This window comes from Diceros bicornis, chromosome 15 (assembly GCF_020826845.1).
Source record: "Diceros bicornis minor isolate mBicDic1 chromosome 15, mDicBic1.mat.cur, whole genome shotgun sequence".
NCBI classification, from domain to species: Eukaryota; Metazoa; Chordata; class Mammalia; order Perissodactyla; family Rhinocerotidae; genus Diceros; species Diceros bicornis.
The window spans coordinates 39,743,276-39,761,750 of record NC_080754.1 but is presented as its reverse complement, the minus strand read 5'-3'; the positions used below and the strand labels follow the sequence as shown (position 1 = coordinate 39,761,750).

Here is an 18,475-nt window from a genome sequence, read left to right as displayed (position 1 = left end):
ATTAGGCTCTCTGGTTTATGGAGATTGGATACCCACTGTTCTCACTACTCCTCTTGATATGTACTCTGTTCCAGCAAGTATATGTAAATGATCAATGGTTAAAAGCTATAGCCTGAAATTTACAAGGCTTTACAAATGTATAAACTCTAAATTAGATATAGATTAGTTAATAGTATTGTTTCAATGTTAATTTCCTGGTTTTGATAATTGTACTGTAATTCTGCAGTTAACAGTAGGGTGAAGGGTATATAGGAACTCTTTGTATTCATTTTGCAACTTTTTTCTAAGTCTAAAATTTGAAAGTGAAGTTAAAAACTAAATTAAAAAAACTTGGGGGCTGGCCCAGTGGCGTAGCAGTTGAGTCCGTGTGCTCCACTTCGGCAGCCCGGGGTTCGCAGGTTCGGATCCCAGGCTTGGGCTGATGCACCGCTTATCAAGCCATGCTGTGGTGGCGTCCCGTATAAAGCAGAGGAAGATGGGCACGGATGTTAGCCCAGGGCCAATCTTCCTCAGCAAAAAGAGGAGGATTGGCATCAGATATTAGCTCAGGGCTAATCTTCCTCAAAAAAAAAAAAATTTAAATTAGAAATACTTACTGCACCAAGTGATGGTCCATATCTTCCTGTGGCAACTTTACACACATAACTGACAAAACTGGAAATAACGCCTGAGAAAAGTAACATTTCAGTAATTTTAGTGCGATATAAAAATGGTTTTCATTTCTGATCTCCACCCCAAAGAGACTAACAGTGTCGGGTTTCTACCTGGGTCACTACAAGGTACAGGCATGAATACTTATCCTGCCTTATTACTTCAGGTATCTTATAGGGAAAGAAAAGTCTGACCTACTGTACAACTTGCTGAGTGACAGAGGGTCACTCAGTTTACCTCTCAGTTATCATTTTCCTCATCTATCACATGCAAAGAGACTAGTTCCCAAACTCACCAACTGTCTGGGAATCCTCTGGGCTGCACTCCAAACACTAAATCAGAATCTCTGGAGTGAGACCAGAGAGTCTATATTTTACCCAGCTCGCCAAATGATTCTGCCGCAGGTCTAGACTAGATGATCCTTTACAGGTCCCTCTGGCTCCAATGTCATCTACGTTGAGTGTGGCTCATTTTAAAAAGCAACTTCCTATAGAGCAAGACTTAATGGCACCTGAAACAGACACTTTGTACCTACAGCAACATAACTAGTGGTTGGGGAAAAGAACTACACTTATCCTACAGGCCAAAGATATTGATTGCTCAGCTTCTAGTTTTGAAGGACTAGATGAGTATTTATTTAACACTAAGTACTCACTCTGGGCCTTGTGGTAGTTGCTTTTCTTTAATCCTTTCTACAACCCCTTGTCATGAAAGACTAAGTATTATTATCCTCAGGAGGTACAGTCTTCTCTGCAACATCACACAGCTGGCAGCAGAAATAAGATCTGAACCTAGGTCCTCTGTCTCCAAGCTTGGTGCTTTTTTCACTATAACATAACTGCCAGATATACTGTTTTTAAATGAATGGATTTCAGGAATGAATTTTTTTTTTTTTTTTTTTTTTTGGTGAGGAAGATTAGCCCTGAGCTAACATCTGATGACAATCCTCCTCTTTTTGCCGAGGAAGACTGGCCCTGGGCTAACATCCGTGCCCATCTTCCTCTACTTTATATGGGATGCCGCCACAGCATGGCTTGACAAGTGGTGCATCGGTGCACGCCCGGGATCTGAACCTATGAACCCTTGGGCTGCCAAAGCAAAGCACGTGCACTTAACCACTACGCCACTGGGCCGGCCCCTAAATTTTTATTTAGTATAAATTTTTATACTTTGTGGTTTTAATTAAGCACATTTTGCCAACAGATAAATAAAATTTAACAGACCAATTGCCAATTTAGCAGCATCCAGGAACCTGGGATCCTGTGCTACCATTTCCTAGTCAAAATAAGGAAATGATGCTATCTCCAGTACCATGACTCAAATGGTTCCATGCTAATAACATATATGCTTGCAACAAAGATAGAATAAACTCATTCTTGAAAATCTTATTGGATACCTCTGATCTAACGTTTTCTGGAAACTGAATACACTGCGGGAAATGAGCTTACGGTAATTTAACAAAGATCCAGATGACTGAGACAGCCGGGAAGTCTCGGAACCACTAATCCATAAAATAGCGGGCTTGAGTAAGATAATAATGACATGCTTAAATTCTACACTAAACCTTAATTCCTGTCTCTCCTGGTTAATTTAAAACTAAACATACCTAAATAATTCTTGTAAGAGGGAATCAGCAAAATCAGTAGCAGGAAAGACAAGAGCCCCACCAGCCTGTGGTATCTTGTACAAACAATACGAGAAACAAATATGTACTGAGCATTTACTATATATAGAACGTGGCTTTAATCATTCCCTTTGTCCCTGCTCCAGATGGGTGAGAGTGCTCACACTCTGAAAGGCCCCGAGATTAAAGCTTATTACCTGCAGATAAGTACACCGCCATGAACTGCTCTTGACCCAGAATGTTCACTATGCTGGAGGAGAAGCTCCACAAAACATACATATTTGCTGCCATGTGAAACAAGGAGAAATGACTGAATGTGGACAGCAACATTGGAGGACAAAGGACCTCTACAAGAGAAAGAAAAACAGTCAGGTGAACACAGTCAGTAAAAATTATCTATTTTAAACTTTTTTCGGTATTATTATGAAACAAATCAAACATGAGAAACAAAAACAGAGCCAGTTAAAAGCTTAAATAAGATGGTTTAAGATAGCACTTTTCAAAGTGGTAAAAAGCTGTCTTAAGTCTCTTTTCTACTTAGTAAACAACCAATAAAAATTCTCAGTTCAATGAAAGCAACTTGTCTTTACGGCAAACGTTAGTTAGAAAACAGAATTAATAAATTATTTTAATTATAGATATCAGTTGTATATACATAATAGTCTCCTCAAAAAGTAAACTTGTAGTGATCATGGATCTTAAGTCATTAAAAAATATTTAGATACCTACTATGCCCAAGGCACATTATGGGTACCTGGGACACGGCAGTATGAGAGATGATGAGGTCCTGTCCTCAAGGAGCTTACAGCCTATCCTCCAGATTTTGCTTATAATTGTTGACAAGTAATTCATCTTTTTTATAGCATTTCAATTAACATAAAGAATATTTCTTTCATATTATCTCTACCTCAAAATAAAATCACACAAGTTAGACTTACTTGAGGCTGGATTGGATGTGAAATATCTGATCATTGTCCGCTGCAGAGAAGGTACTCTCCACAAACAGAATACAAAAACATTTGCAGCTATGATACCTACAAAATAAATATTTACAATTTAGGGAGGTTAAAAATGAGAGCAAAGAAAGTCTGACCAAAAGTCCACCTGAATAATATTTTCTACCACAATTATATAAGAATATTATATACTTGGGAAGAAAAGTGAGCTAAGGAAAGTAAGTGAAATCAATGTTTTTAATATCAAAACTGTCACAGGTTAGTAAAGTCAGAGAATTCCTGGAAAACTGCAAATACTCTAGGAGCTAATTTCCTTCACTCAGATCCATATTTTATTTCTTCAGTTTACTCTTCTCAATAAACAGATCTATAATTATTGTTTGAAAACGGCCAAGCTAAAGACAGAAGTAACGTACAGAATTAGGTTCTTTTGCTGAGTAGAAAAGCTATATAACATCACTTCTTTTTCCACAGGGAATGGTACGCTTCTTAAACCTATAGATATGGATATGGATGCATGTCGGAGTTGGGTGACTGTTTTATTTTTCTCCAAGAACTGATGTTGCTAGAACTACCATTAAATTGAGTAAGTTTACTTAATTATAAAATTAACTATTTAGTCACATTTTAGGGAAGAAATTAAGTTACCCATGAAAACCACAAACTTTAAAAAATTCATTGATTGTAAGTACCACAATTCCTTGCACATAGTATGCACTCATCTACTTGAACTAATTAAAGGAATTTCAACATTTATTGATTCCTCCAGTCTCTTTAGGCAACTGGCAACTAGACCTTCCAACTTCTTCAATGACAACACGGACTGATTCCAGCCAAATCCTGGTGAGAGGATTTATTTTAGAAGATGCTCATTGTACAGTCCCTGCCAGCCGCTACCTCTTGGAGTTACCTTTTGCTTCCATATTTGCTCACTCTGTAAGGCTCTCAGCTATCTCCTGGCAGTCCTCGTCTATCCGATTTTTGCTCTCCCACTTGAGAGCTAAGCAGGAAATGAAGCTACTACTTTCATAGATTCTAAAATATTTTTCCCATTTTAATATCCGAAATCAGGACGCATCTTACAATTGGTGGTGTGTCACAGATGAATTGGCAGCATTTTTTCCTTTTTCCATAGCACATTAAATCGTGTTTCACTGCATTTAACTGAATTGACTCTATCAATTTTACCAGATATCTTACTAGTAGGAACTGTGACAGCTTTTATATCATTTTTGGTAAATAACTAACTAGAACTCTTTCAAAGTTGGTGAGAAGTATTTATGAAAAGATGAGGAGAAGGGGCATAAGCAAAGCAAATAAGAGCACTGTGTGTACCTTCCAATGAGGAGCCCGGAACACTGGGCAGGGGAGGTGGGCAGAGAAAGGGCAGAGCCTCCTCAGACAGAGGAACAGACCTCAGCGGGTTTATCCCAAAGGAAGTGAGCAGTGATTAGTGTTACCTGGGGTTCTTCAGTTTCTTTTGGGAGAGTTAAACATCTTTACTACTCAGAGAACTCTCTGAGGTCTAGGTTGTCGTACATAGCTATTGACATCTCAGGGTAAAGAAGACCAGAGAATAGTTTGGCCCCAGGTTTCCATGATCAAAAAGATAGTCAGGGCTTTGCACTTCGTTCCAATTGTGGTTCAACGGAAAGAGAGAGCCCCTGATTCTGCCTGCTAGGCTGAAAAATGGCAACAACTACTCTGCCTACTCTGCCAGTTCCACAGGGTACTTCCTGAAATTGGTGACACACAGCACACACTTCTAGAAACCGCAAGCACCACAGCACTGTAGAGAAGTAGACAGCGTCTCTGAAGACATTACAACTAGGGAAAAAGACTTGAAACAGGGCAAGATAACTAAAGACATCAGGGTTAACAGTAGCCAAAGAGTTAACACTGCCAAGTTTTCAACCCAAATGCAAGAGGGCCTTTCTGGTAAATCAGGACAGAATATTGGCACTGGAACACACTGTAGTCAAACCCCTCACTTCTTTAGACCAGTGGCATCCTATCAGTGAACAACTGACTATACATACCTAAATTATTATATGAACTGCTGTACTGCATTATAAAACACACTAACAAATTAAAAAAAAATGAGAAAAGTCAAATGCAAGTATTTTCTTCCTTGCATATCCATTTTGAAGGCCAATTACACATGAGAAAACTGAAGCTCTAAGACGTACATGTTTTCAGAGAGCCAAATTTGTGGCCAAGCCAGAATTCCTAATCCAGTGCTCTTTCTACGAGACACAAAGACATGGGTAGCTAAGAGGATTTCTTTTGACCTTGGTCACTCTAGGACTTCAGACACCAGAAAAAGGGCTCTTTATCTGGGAAATAGCATAGGCTGGTCCCCAGAAGCAGGTGAGCAGGAGAGGATGTGTGGCCTACTGAGGCAGCACTGCATACTGTCTAAAGGTAAGGTGAAGGAGTCTAGCAGAATTGACTCTGTCCTACTTACACTATAACCTGGACAAGAGGCCTAACCTCTCAGCCTCAGTTTCCTCTTCTGTAAAATGGAAGTAATAAAATCTACCTTGAAAAGTTGAGTGATGATTAAATGAGAAAGCACAATTAAATGTAGCAGTCACACAGTGACAATTCAATATATGAAAAACACGGTAGAAAGGGAACAGCCTTTTCAGGTCTGAATCCTAGGTACGCCACTTAGTGGCTTTGTGACCTATGGCATTTCATCCCCTCCACTTCAGTTTTCTCATTTGTAAAATGAGGATAACACATACTACACCTCATAAAGGTTGTAGTGAGGCTTAAATAAGGTATATGCACCTAGTATGCAGCTGCTCCAAGAATAATGGTTCCCTCCTCCTCCTTCAAGTAGTAGAACTGCTTAAGGTCTCTGCTAGTATCTCCATTTAGGAGTGTTACTTGCCTGCTCCTGACTCAGTAACTTCTTAGACAAGCTTGGCACTACTGATTCAGGAAGGTTGCTGCTGCCTCAGTGCCTACCTTTACCAAAAGTGATGCACTAGATTACACCAACAAGAATAATGAAGTAAGGACTTTCAAAAATTCTCTCCTTCATAAAAGCAATGAAAAAATTGGCAAAATTTTTCACAATCAACTTTTTCAGAACTCTAAAAATTAGCCAAAGGCTTGTAGCAACCCAGCATTTATTTTTTAAAAATGGCTGAATCTCGACAAGAACAGCAAGCTTTGAGAAATTTTAATTTGCCCTAGTCCCACTCCCTGCTTTCCAGCTATAAGTTAACCACGAAAACAATCCGCATTCCCAGGGCACCCTGGCAATCATCAGAGGTAGCAGAACAGAGCTGGAACTCTTTCAAAGCCTCTTTACCAAAGAACTATTATCATCTGAGCTATGTGATAACAGTTCCCTGGAAGACTCCACTTGCAAGGTTGCCTGCATTTGACCTGACTGGGAGCTCAAATGCAAAACTCCTTTTCCTAGGGGGTGTTTGTCAAAAACAATTACAGGCAAGTGTTTTAAGTTCAAGGCTGCCTGAGGTGGTAGATAATATTTGAGGCAAACAGAGTAAACAAAAAATCTTAAAAGAAAAAGCTGCGGAATGAGACGTCCACAGGGGCTTCCAAAAACCTCTTAACATATTCCCGGGATCTAGAAGGCCACAAGCATAACAAGACAAAATTTTAAGACAATATTTGTTACTAGAGACAAAGAAGGACATTACATAGTGATAAAAGGGTCAAGAAGATACACTATCGTCTTGCTATCCATCAAGAAGATACAACAATTACAAACATATATTCTCCTAACAATAAAATCCCAAAATATATGAAGTAAAAATTGACAGAACCAAAGGCAGAAATAAACAGTTCAACAATAATAGTTGGAGACTTCAATACCTCATTTGCAATAATGGATAGAGTAATTAGATTGTCAGCAAGGAAAAAGAAAGACTTGAACAACACTATAAACCAACTCGGCCTAACAGACATCTACAGAACACTCCACTCAACAAGAGAATACACATTCTCCTCAAGTGCACATGCAACGTTATCCAGGCTAAACCATATGTTCATACAAAACAAAACAAATGTCAATAAATTTTAAAACAGTGAAATTATACAAAGTATGTTCTCTGACCACAATGGAATGAAATTACAGATCAATAATACACTTGGAAAATTCACAAACATGTGGAAAATAACACACCCCTAAATAACCAATGGGTCAAAGAAGAAATCACAAGGGAAATTAGGAAGTACTTTGAGATGAATCAAAACAAAAACATAACATACTTGCTATGGACTAAATTGTATTCCCCAAGATTCATATGCTGAGGCCCTAACCCCTAATGTGATGGTATTTGGGGATGGGGCCTTTGAGAGGTAATCAGATTTAGATGAGGTTATGAGGGTGGGGCCCTCACGACAGAGTAAGTGTCCTTATAAGAGAAATACCACAGAGCTTGCTCCTGCTCTGTCTCCCTGCCATATGAAGACACAGCAAGAAAGTGGCAGTCTATGAGCCAAGAAGAGAGCTCTCACCAGAAACCAACCATGCTGACACTTTGATCTTGGACTTCTGGCCTCCAGAATTGTGAGAGAATAAATTGCTGTTGTTTAAGCCACCCAGTCTATGGTATTTAGTTATGGCAGCCCAAGCTGACTAAGACAATACTGAAACATAGGATACAGCAAAAGCAGTGCTGTGAATGCCTACATTAAAAAAGAAGAAAGATCTCAAATCAATAACCTAACTTTCCACTTTAAGAAACTAGAAAAAGAAACCAGAAAAAGAGCAAAGTAAAACCAAAGCAAGCAGAAGGAAGAAAATAATAAAGACAAGAGTTTGGATAAACAAAGTAGAGAAAAGAAAAATAGCGAAAAATCAATGAAACCAAAAGTTGGCTCTTTGAAATGATCAACAAAATTGATGAATCTTTCACTAGACCAACAAAAAAAAAAAAGGCTCAAATTACTAAAAGCAGGAATAAAAGTGAAATGTTACTACTGACCTTACAGAAATAAAAAGGATTATAAGAGGACTATGAACAACTGTATACCAATAAATGAGAATAACTTAGATGAAACTGACAAATTGCTAGAAAGACAAACTACTGAAAGTGACTCAAGATGAAACAGAAAATCTGAAAAGGCCTGTAAGAAGTAAAGGGATTGAATTAATAATCAAAAAACTTCCCACAAAGAAAATTCCAGTAACAGATGGCTTTACTGATATATTACTTTCCTAGAGTTGCTATAATAAATTACCACAAACTCAGTGGCTTAAAACAACAGAAATGTATTCTCTTACAGTTCTGGAGGCTTGAAGTCTGAAATCAAGTTGCTGGCTGGGCCATGACTCCTTCTGAAGACTCTAGGGAGACTCCTCCCTTCCCTCTTCCTAGCTTCTGGTGGCTCTTGGCAATTCTTGGCATTGCCTGGCTTGTACCTACATCATTCCAATCTCTGCCTCCAACTCTTCACATGGCCTTCTTTTCTGCATGTCTCTTTATGTCCTCTTCTCTTGTTATAAGAACACAAATCATTGGATTTAGGGCCCACCTTACTCTAATATGATCTCACTGTAACTACTTACACCTGCAAAGACTCTATTGCGAATAAGATAACACACTGAGTTTCTGGGTGGACGTAAAGTTTGGGTGACACCATTCAACTTACAACTGGTAAATTCTAGCAAACACAGAGGAGAATTAACAACAATCCTTTTCAAACTCTTTCAAAAAAACAGAAGAGGAGGAATATTTCCCAACTCATTCTATGCAGCCAGTATTACCCTGATATCAACAGCAAAGACATCACAAGAAAACTACAGTTATGCATCACACTTAATGATGGGGATACATTCTGAGAAATGCTTTGTTAGGTGATTTTGATATTGTGGAAACATCGGAGTGACACAAACCTAGATGACGTAGCCTACTACACATCTAGGCTCTATGGTACCAATCTTAAGGGACCACTGTTGTATATGCAGTCCGTTGTTGACTGAAACATCGTTATGTAGCACATGACTGTGCCAACATCACTTATGAACAGAGATGGAAAAATCCTCAAGAAATTACTAGCAAACCAAATCCAGCAGCATATAAAAAGGATTATAAATCACGACCAAGTGAAATTTATCCCAAGAATGTAAGAATGGTTCAACATATGATAATCAATCAATGTAATTACTCCATATTAACAAAATTGGACGACTCACAATTCCCAGTTTGAAAACTTACAACACAAAGCTACAGTAATCAAGACAATATGGCATAAGGATAGATATACAGATCATGGAACAAAACTGAAAGTCCAGAAGTACATCCATACATTTATGGTCAATTGATTTTTTACTGTGGTCCCAAGATAATTCGATGAGGAAAAAATAATTTTTCAACAAATGCTGGGACAAGTTCATATCCACAAGCAAAAGAATGAATTTGGACCCCTACCTCAAACTGAATACGAACATTAACTCAAAATGAATCAAAGGCCTAAATGAAAGAGCTAAAACTATAAAACTCTTAGAAGAAAAGGTAGTTGTAAATTTTTGTGACCTTGGATTAGGTCTCGGTTTCCTTGATATGAAACTTAAAGCACAAGTAATAAAATAAAAATACAGATAAAATGGACTTTATCGAAATTAAAAACATTTGTGCTTCAAAGAACACTATTAATAAAGTGATGACAAACCAAAGAATAGGAAAATATATTTGAAATCATATATCTAATAAGAATCTAGACTCCAGAATATATAAACAACTCTCACAACTCAACAAAAAGACAGGGGCCAGCCCCATAGCGTAGCAGTTAAGGGCACGCGCTCTGCTGCTGGTGGCCCGGGTTCGTATTTCTTTCATATATATATATATATATATATATATATATATATATATATATATATATTTTTGTGTGTGTGTGTGTGTGAGGAAGATCGGCCCTGAGCTAACACCTGCCAATCCTCCTCTTTTTGCTGAGGAAGACTGGCTGTGGGCTAACATCCACGCCCATCTTCCTCCACTTTATATGGGACACTGCTACAGCATGGCTTGCCAAGCGGTGCATCAGTGCATGCCCGGGATCCGAACCGGCGAACCCCAGGCCGCCACAGCGGAGCGCGGGCACTTAACGGCTTGTGCCACAGGGCCGGACCCTGGCCCGGGTTCGGATTCCGGGTGCGCACCAATGCACCACTTGTCAGGCCATGCTGTGGTGGCGTCCCATATAAAGTGGAGAAAGACAGGCACAGATGTTAGCCCAAGGCCAGTCTTCCTCAGCAAAAAGAGGAGGATTGGCATGGATGTTAGCTCAGGGCTGATCTTCCTCACAAAAAAAAACAAACAAAAAGACAACTCAAAAAATAAGCAAATGATTTAAATAGACATTTCTCCAAAGAAAAATAAATGGACAATCACACATGAAAAGATGCTCAGCATTACTAGGCATTAAGGAAATTCAAGTCAAAACCGTGAGATATCACTTGACACACATTAGGATGGCCACTATCAAAAAAAAATCAAAAAGGAACATAAGTATTGGCAAGGATATGGAGAAATTGGAACTTTTTTTTGAGGAAGATTGGCCCTGAACTAACATCTCTTGCCAATCTTCCTCCTTTTTTCCTTTTTTCTCCCCAAAGCCCCAGGAGATAGTTGTATGTCATAGTTGTACACCCTTCTAGTCGCTCTATGTGGGACATTGCCTCAGCATGGCTTGATGAGCGGTGCGTAGATCTGCGCCCAGGATCCGAACCAGGGAACCCCAAACCGCCAAAGCAGAGCATGCGAACTTAACCGCTATGCCACTGGGCCAACCCCTAACTTGAAACTCTTATATATTGTTGGTGCGAATGTAAACTGGTGCAGCCACTGTGGAAAACAGTTTGGCACTTCCTCAAAAATTTAAACATACAATTATCATACAATCCATCAATTCTACTTCTAAACATATGCCACAAAGAATTGAAAGCAGAGACTCTAAACAGAGACTTGTACACAAATGTTCATAGCAACATTCTTCACAATAGCCAAAAGGTGTAAACAACCCAAATGCCCACGAACAGATGAATGGATAAACAAAATGTAGTATATACATACAATGCAATATTATTCAGCCTTAAAAAGAACGAAAATTTTATACATGCTACAATATGGATGAACCTTAAATAGTAGGGTAAGCCAAAGATGCCAGGCACAAAAAGACATATTTTATAATTCCACTTACATGAAGTACAGGCAAATTCACAGACAGAAAGTAAAATGGCGGTTACCGGGGCGAAGGGGAAATGGGAAGTTATTATTTAGTGGGTACAGAGTTTGTCTGGTATGACGAAAAAGTTCTGGAAATGGGATAGTGGTAATGGTTGCACAACACTGAATGTACTTAATGCCAATGAATTGTACATTTAATGGCCAAAATGGTAAATTTTGGTATGTATTATTTTACCACAATAAAAAAAATACATGGGCCAGCCCCGTGGCTTGGCGGTTAAGTGCTCGTGCTCCGCTGCTGGCAGCCTGGGTTTGGGTCCGGGGCGCGCACCGACGCACCGCTTCTCCAGCCACGCTGAGGCCGAGTCCCATATACAGCAACTGGAAGGATGTGCAACTATGACATACAACTATCTACTGGGGTTTTGGGGGGAAAAATAAATAAATAAAGTTTAAAAAAAAATACAAAAAAAAATTGTAGTTGCTGATATATTAGGAAAAAAAGACAGTAACAAATGGAATCCTCACATACTGCTTTAGGGAATGTTAAAATTGTGCAGCCACTTTAGAAAAACAATTTGGCACTTCTTCAAAAAGAAAACTGGATATCCACATGCAAAAGAATGAACTTGGACTCTTACCTTACACCATATACAAAAATTAAAAATGGATTAAAGACCAAAACATAAGACCAAAACCATAAAACTCCTAGAAGAAAACATAGGGAAAAAGCCTCATAACATTGGTCTTGGCAAGGATTTCTTAGATATGACACTAAAAGCAGAGGCAACAAAAGTAAAAATAGACAAATGGGACATCAAACCTAAAAACTTTTATGCAAAGGACACAATAGGTGAAAAGGCAACCTACAGAATGGGAGAAAAATATTTGCAAATCACATATCTGATAAAGAGTTAATATCTAGAATATATAAAGAACTCCTACAACTCAACAACAAAAAAAGCCAAATAACCTTATTAAAATGGACAAAGGACTTGAACATTTATCCGAAGATGATATTCAAATGGATAACAAGCATATGAAAAGATGCAGAACATCACTAATCATCAGAGAAATGCAAACCAAAACTACAATGATGTGTCACCTCACACCCATTAGGATGGCTACTACCATCAAAAAAATAAAAATAAAAACAGAAAACAAAATAAGTGTTGGTGAGGATGTGGAGAAATTAGAATCCTTCTGCACTGATGGTGGAATTGTAAAATCGCGCAACTGGTATGGAAAGCAGTATGGAGCATCCTCAAAAAATTAAAAATAGAACTACCATATAATCCAGCAATCTCACTTCTGGGTATACATCCAGAAGAACTGAAAGCAGGGTCTCCAAGAGATATTTGCATTACCATGTTCACAGCAGCACTATTCACAATAGCCAAGAGGCGGAAGCAACGCAAATGTCTATTGATGAATGAATGGATAAACAAAATGTGGTATATACACACAATGACATAAATTATTCAGCCTTAAAAAGGAAGGCAATCCTGTCACATGCTACAACACGGATGAACCTTGAGGACATTATGCTAAGTGAAATAAGCCCGTCAAAAAAGACAAGTACAGTATGAGTCCACTTTCACAAGGTATCTAAAAGTAGTCAAATTTATAGAAACAGAAAGTGGCATGGTGGTTAACAGGAGCTAGGGGAAGGGGAAAAAGGGAAATTGTTGTGTAATGGGTAGAGTTTCAGTTTTACAAGATGAAAAGAGTTCTGGAGAAGTTTCATAACAATATGAATATACTTAATACTACTGAACTGTACACTTAAAAATGGTACATTTTATGTGTTTTCTACCACAATGAAAAGAAAAAAATTAAACATAGAGTACCATATGACCCAACAATTCCACTCCTAGGTATATTAGCAAGAGAAATGAAAACATATGTCCACACAAAAACATACACATGAAAGTCCATAGCAGCATTATCATAACAGCCAAAAAGTGGAAATAACTCAAATGTCCATCAATGGATGAATGAATAAACAAAATGTGATTTATCCAAATGATGGAATATTATTTGCCCATAAAAAGAAATGAAGTACTGACACATGCCACGACATGGGTGAACCTGGAAAACATTACACTAAGTGAAAGAGGCAGACGTAAAAGGCCACATGTTATGTGATTCCAATTATGTGAAATGTCCAGAACAGGCAAATCCATAGAGAAAGAAAACAGCTTAGAGGTTGCCTAGGGCTGACGGGAGGAGGGGAATGAGGAGTGGCTGCTAACGGGTACGAGGTTTCTTTTTGGGATAATGAAAATATTCTGGGATTAGATAATGATGCTAGTTATACAACCTTGTGAATATAATAAAAACTGTTGAATTGTATACTTTTAAATGGTGAATTTTATGATATGTGAATTATATCTCAATTGAAAAGAAAGATGCAGTGATTTGGGAAGCACTGCTTGGTCAGTGACCTCAGTCTATTTTCCTCCTTAGCCCAAGGAAGGTGATACAACCTCTTTTTCTCTTTTCCTAAAAAAGGACTCACTATCCCACTTGGAGGCCAGTAACTAAGTACAGGATCCCCTCTGTTTCTGAGGTGGGCCAGTTCACACCTCCACAGCTCCTCTATCTGAAGGAAGCCAGTCCTGTCAGTCCAGGCACTGACAAGCACATACATCCACAGCAGCTCAAGAACTGAGCTCAAGCGGTTCCTACCTCAGGTTCCCTGGGAACCAGGACTATAAGCACAGGGATCATCCTGTCGGCTTCACATAGTGGCTACAATTTCTCTTCCTGGGCAGTATCCACCAAACTAGTTAAGGACTGGTCCCACACCTTCCTGGAATCAAGAGGAAATCCAGAGAGACTATCCATCTTCCATCCCCCTACTGGGATATAGACAGTTTGAAACTAATATGGGTAGATGGAAAGAATGGGGCAAATTCACAGTAAAAGAGACAAAGGCCTTTACAATAATCACTAACCACTCTCTCTGCAGATGCAAATATCTAACCTCCCCTGTGAGTAACCTTTAGAAATCAATCGACAAACTCTATACATTGCTGGAGGACATTTAAATTGGTATACAACTTCTTTTAAGCAACTTGACAATACACAAAATTTTAAACGCACATACTCTTTGACCCAGCAACTCTATTTCCAGTAACTTATCCTAAAAATATACTTGCACAAGAGTGCAAAGATCTATATATAAGGATATTCATTGCAGTATTATTTATAGAAGACTAAAAACAACTTAAATATCCACCAATAGAAGACTTGTTACATAGTATTCATTTCCATGGACTACTACAATGCCATTAAAAAGAATGAGGCTGGGCTGCTGGAGATTTCCATTTCTTGATCTGGGTGCTAGTTACAAGTCCTCTGTGAAAATTAGCTGTACATCTGACATGTGCATGTTCTTCTATATACATTATACGTCAACAAAATATGAGAAAAAGAATGCAATAGACCTACTTGTATTGATATGGAATGTCCTTTAAAATAGTAAGTGGAGGGCCGGCCCCGTGGCTTAGCGGTTAAGTGCGTGTGCTCCGCTACTGGCAGCCCGGGTTCAGATCCCAGGCGCGCACCGACACACCACTTCTCTGGCCATGCTGAGGCCGCGTCCCACGTACAGCAACTAGAAGGATGTGCAGCTATGACGTACAACTATCTACTGGGGCTTTGGGGGAAAAATAAACAAATAAAATAAAAAAAAAAATAGTAAGTGGAAAAAAAAATCAAGGCGCAGAGGAGCATGCATTGCACGCTATCATTTGTGTTTAGATAGATGGATATAAATGCGTACATATAAATAGATACTTTGGAAGAATACATAAGCAGCAAAAAAGGCAACGGTTATTATGGGGAGGGAAACTGCAGAACTGGAAGCCTACACTGAGAGATTTATTTTTCATTTACATATTCTTTAACACTATTTTAATCTGTTACGATGAATATTTATTCATTTTACAATGACTAAGACTAACCTACGTAGCCAAAAAGTGCTCCCTTTCTTCCCTGAGTGCTTGCCTGCTGCCTTGGGACAATTTGCTGCAACTTGGGCTGTAAATCAGCATCCAGATATCGGGATGGGGGGAGGCAGTGTGGTTTACAGAAAGGTCATTAGTGATGGTTTGCTGTAGTAGAAAGTGAAAGTATGTAATAAAAAACATATTATTTCAACTAAGAAGTGAATTTGTTTCCAATCTCCACCCTTTCTAGCTGTGTGATCTCAGACAAGTTATTTAACCTCTCTGAGCCTCAGTTACCCCATCTGAACAATGAGAATACTAACAAGGCTCTTATAATTAAGAATAATAATAAGGATTAATAGTAGTATGTATGTATATAAAGTATCTTGCACAGTACTTGAAGCCTAGTTGGCACCCGATAATTAATTTTGTTTTTCTTTCTTCAGAAATAACTTGTCTGAAGACTGGAAAGCCAAGAGTTACAAGAAAAACAATGACAGATTAAAAAGTCAAGATTAACTAGAAGACCAAGTGAAACACCGCCTTACCAGCAACTTCAGGAATAGGAAAGGAGACCTTAGTCTGGGGGGTATAACTCAAAACCTTTGAAAGGTATAAGGGGAAAGAAAATTGAAACTAAAAAATAAACCAATCCTGGTAGAAACAGAACAGCAAAGAACAAAGAAGAGACTTTAGAGGTTGGGGCAGAAGGATCAAGGGCCTGGGGTACAGCGGTGCCTAAACTTGGAGCTGACAATAGATATGGACTAGTAGAGGAACTGGGGCACAGTTTGAGATTTCTCTTCCCACCCTCCTCCTCCCTGTCCCCTCCTCGATTGGATACAATAATTCGGCAGGTTCTTCCCTCTGGGCTTTACCTGAATCTCAATACAGTAATCAGCATTCTGCTGAGCTAACAGGAAAACCTGGCAAGTGCCTCATAGGCATCCCTGAAAGCTAGAAAGGAAGGGGAAATACTCTCCTTGGGGTCTGCCTGGGGATCTCCAGTATATGCTTAAAAGCCTTGTGGATCACCATGACATAGTGGTTAAGCCCATATGCTCCGCTTCGGCAGCCCGGGTTCATGGGTTCAGATCCCAGGTGCAGACCTACACCACTTGTCAGCCATGCTGTGGCGGCAACCCACATACAAAATAGAGGAAGACTGGCACGGATGTTAGCTCAGGGCTAATCTTCCTCAAGCAAAAAAAGAGGAAGATTGGGACAGATGTTAGGTCAGGGTGATTCTTCCGTAGCAAAAATAAAAAAGGCCTGTGGATCAAGGCAATAGAATAGGAGACTAGCTGAAATGTAAAAGCACCAGGGACATGTCTAACTCTGAAAAATGCTACCTGACACTCACCCCTCATCCCACAAATACCAACTGAACTTATAAAAACTTTTTTTCAGAGCAATGTGAAGTTTGGAGAGAGAGTTCTATGTAACAATTAAGACCAAAAAAATCTGCAAACCAACCAACCAACCAAAAAGGATTAAGACCAGTTCTCCAGCACATCTTGAAAAAGTGATTCCCAAGGACAGATTGAGATAGAAGAGCCAAAACCTAGGGACTCTAAACCTGACATCAGCTCTAAGGAAGGGAGGTTTTTCACCTCACCACTGGACTCCACCTTAACAATAAAATAAATTACAGTATTCCTTATGGTTTGAACTGTTCTTATCCAAACCTAGGAACCAAAGATACATGGATAAAGTTCAGATATTTCTTTTGCTATCTCAAGCTCAGGAACCAAAGGCACTTGGATAAAACATTTTGCTGTCTGAACTTGCTATATCCAAAATCTTGCCATCCAAATTCATGAGCCCATTAGATTCAGACAGCAAGGAATCCTTAAGTGAAATGTTTGGTGTGATAGTGAGAAATCTTTAACCTACTAGAGCTTTCATGCTGCCACTGTCTAGGTGTGAGCACTACAAAGAAAAGAAGCACACTGGTCTCACAAAGCTCGGAAACTCTCTAAGTCAGCAGCCTCCTAAGGACTTGTCAAATTCTTTCAAAACACAAAAAGAAAAGAAATAACACTCAGAGAACATCTACAATCCAAGGAGAGAGAGGCACAGTGTGAATCTATCACCCCATAAATCTATCCTCGATTAAAACTAGGAGCTGAGCCAACCTCACTTAGGATCAGCCTAAGGGAAGCAATCGGGAAAGCTAAGCAAGGTAATAAGCTGGACGAATTGACCCCTCTGAAAAGAAACAAGACATAACTAAAGCACAAGTTTATTAATCATGAGAATCTTAGTATATAGTTAGTTGATTATTAAGAACACTAACAGGGGCCGGCCCGGTGGCACAAGTGCGCGTGCTCCACTGCGGCAGCCCGGGGTTCGCCGGTTTGGATCCCGGGCGTGCACCGACACACTGCTTGGCAAGCCATGCTGTGGCGGCGTCCCATATAAAGTGGAGGAAGATGGGCATGGATGTTAGCCCAGGGCCAGTCTTCCCCAGCAAAAAGAGGAGGACTGGCAGATGTCAGCTCAGGGCCGATCTTCCTCACAAAAAAAAAAGAACACTAACAAATGTTGTAAAGCTAGAGTCACTGCTACTAGAATAATTTATTTCCTACAAAAGAAGTCTGAGGTAACACTGAACAGATCACATTCTGAGCCTTTAAAAGTCACTTAGACAACCTGACAATAAGGATTTAAGATCTTTAGCATGACCATTTGCATTTATGTGACTCAAAGCACTTTATATCGAAGTTTCTAGGTAGATCACATCTGTCTCTCTCTACTGCTATGTCCTTCATGTCAAATGACTGATTCGACTAAAAAAAAAAAGGTGGTTAGCAGAGAGAATTCTGATTTTTAACTATCTCCAAATACCAACTTCTTTGAATAAACTATGTATTGGCATGAGAAAGGTTTTAAATTCAGATCCCAGGTTCCTTCCAATGTTAAATGGCATAAAATCTTTACCATCTTCAAAGAACACTAGGTATCAACTAATTGTGAGATACTTTGAAAATATCAAAAGAAATCAAAGCTTTGCTACCCCCTAAGGAAATGCTGTTAATTTTGGTTACTTTCAGAAAACAAGCAGACAAACCAAAAAAAACCTATTAATCTCAATGGAAACAGATGTGCTAT

General features: G+C 39.1%; 1 protein-coding gene across 1 annotated transcript in view; it reads right to left on the bottom strand.

Moving 5' to 3' along the window:
- Window positions 1-18,475, bottom strand: part of PARL (presenilin associated rhomboid like) — a 48,176-nt gene that overhangs the window by 15,944 nt on the left and 13,757 nt on the right. Inside the window, exons 5-7 of the mRNA XM_058556233.1 lie at window positions 3,214-3,309; window positions 2,473-2,622; window positions 597-667 (exon numbers count right to left, since the gene is read on the bottom strand). Of these exons, the coding sequence (XP_058412216.1) occupies window positions 597-667; window positions 2,473-2,622; window positions 3,214-3,309 (317 nt within the window). The remainder of the gene's footprint in view (window positions 1-596; window positions 668-2,472; window positions 2,623-3,213; window positions 3,310-18,475) is intronic.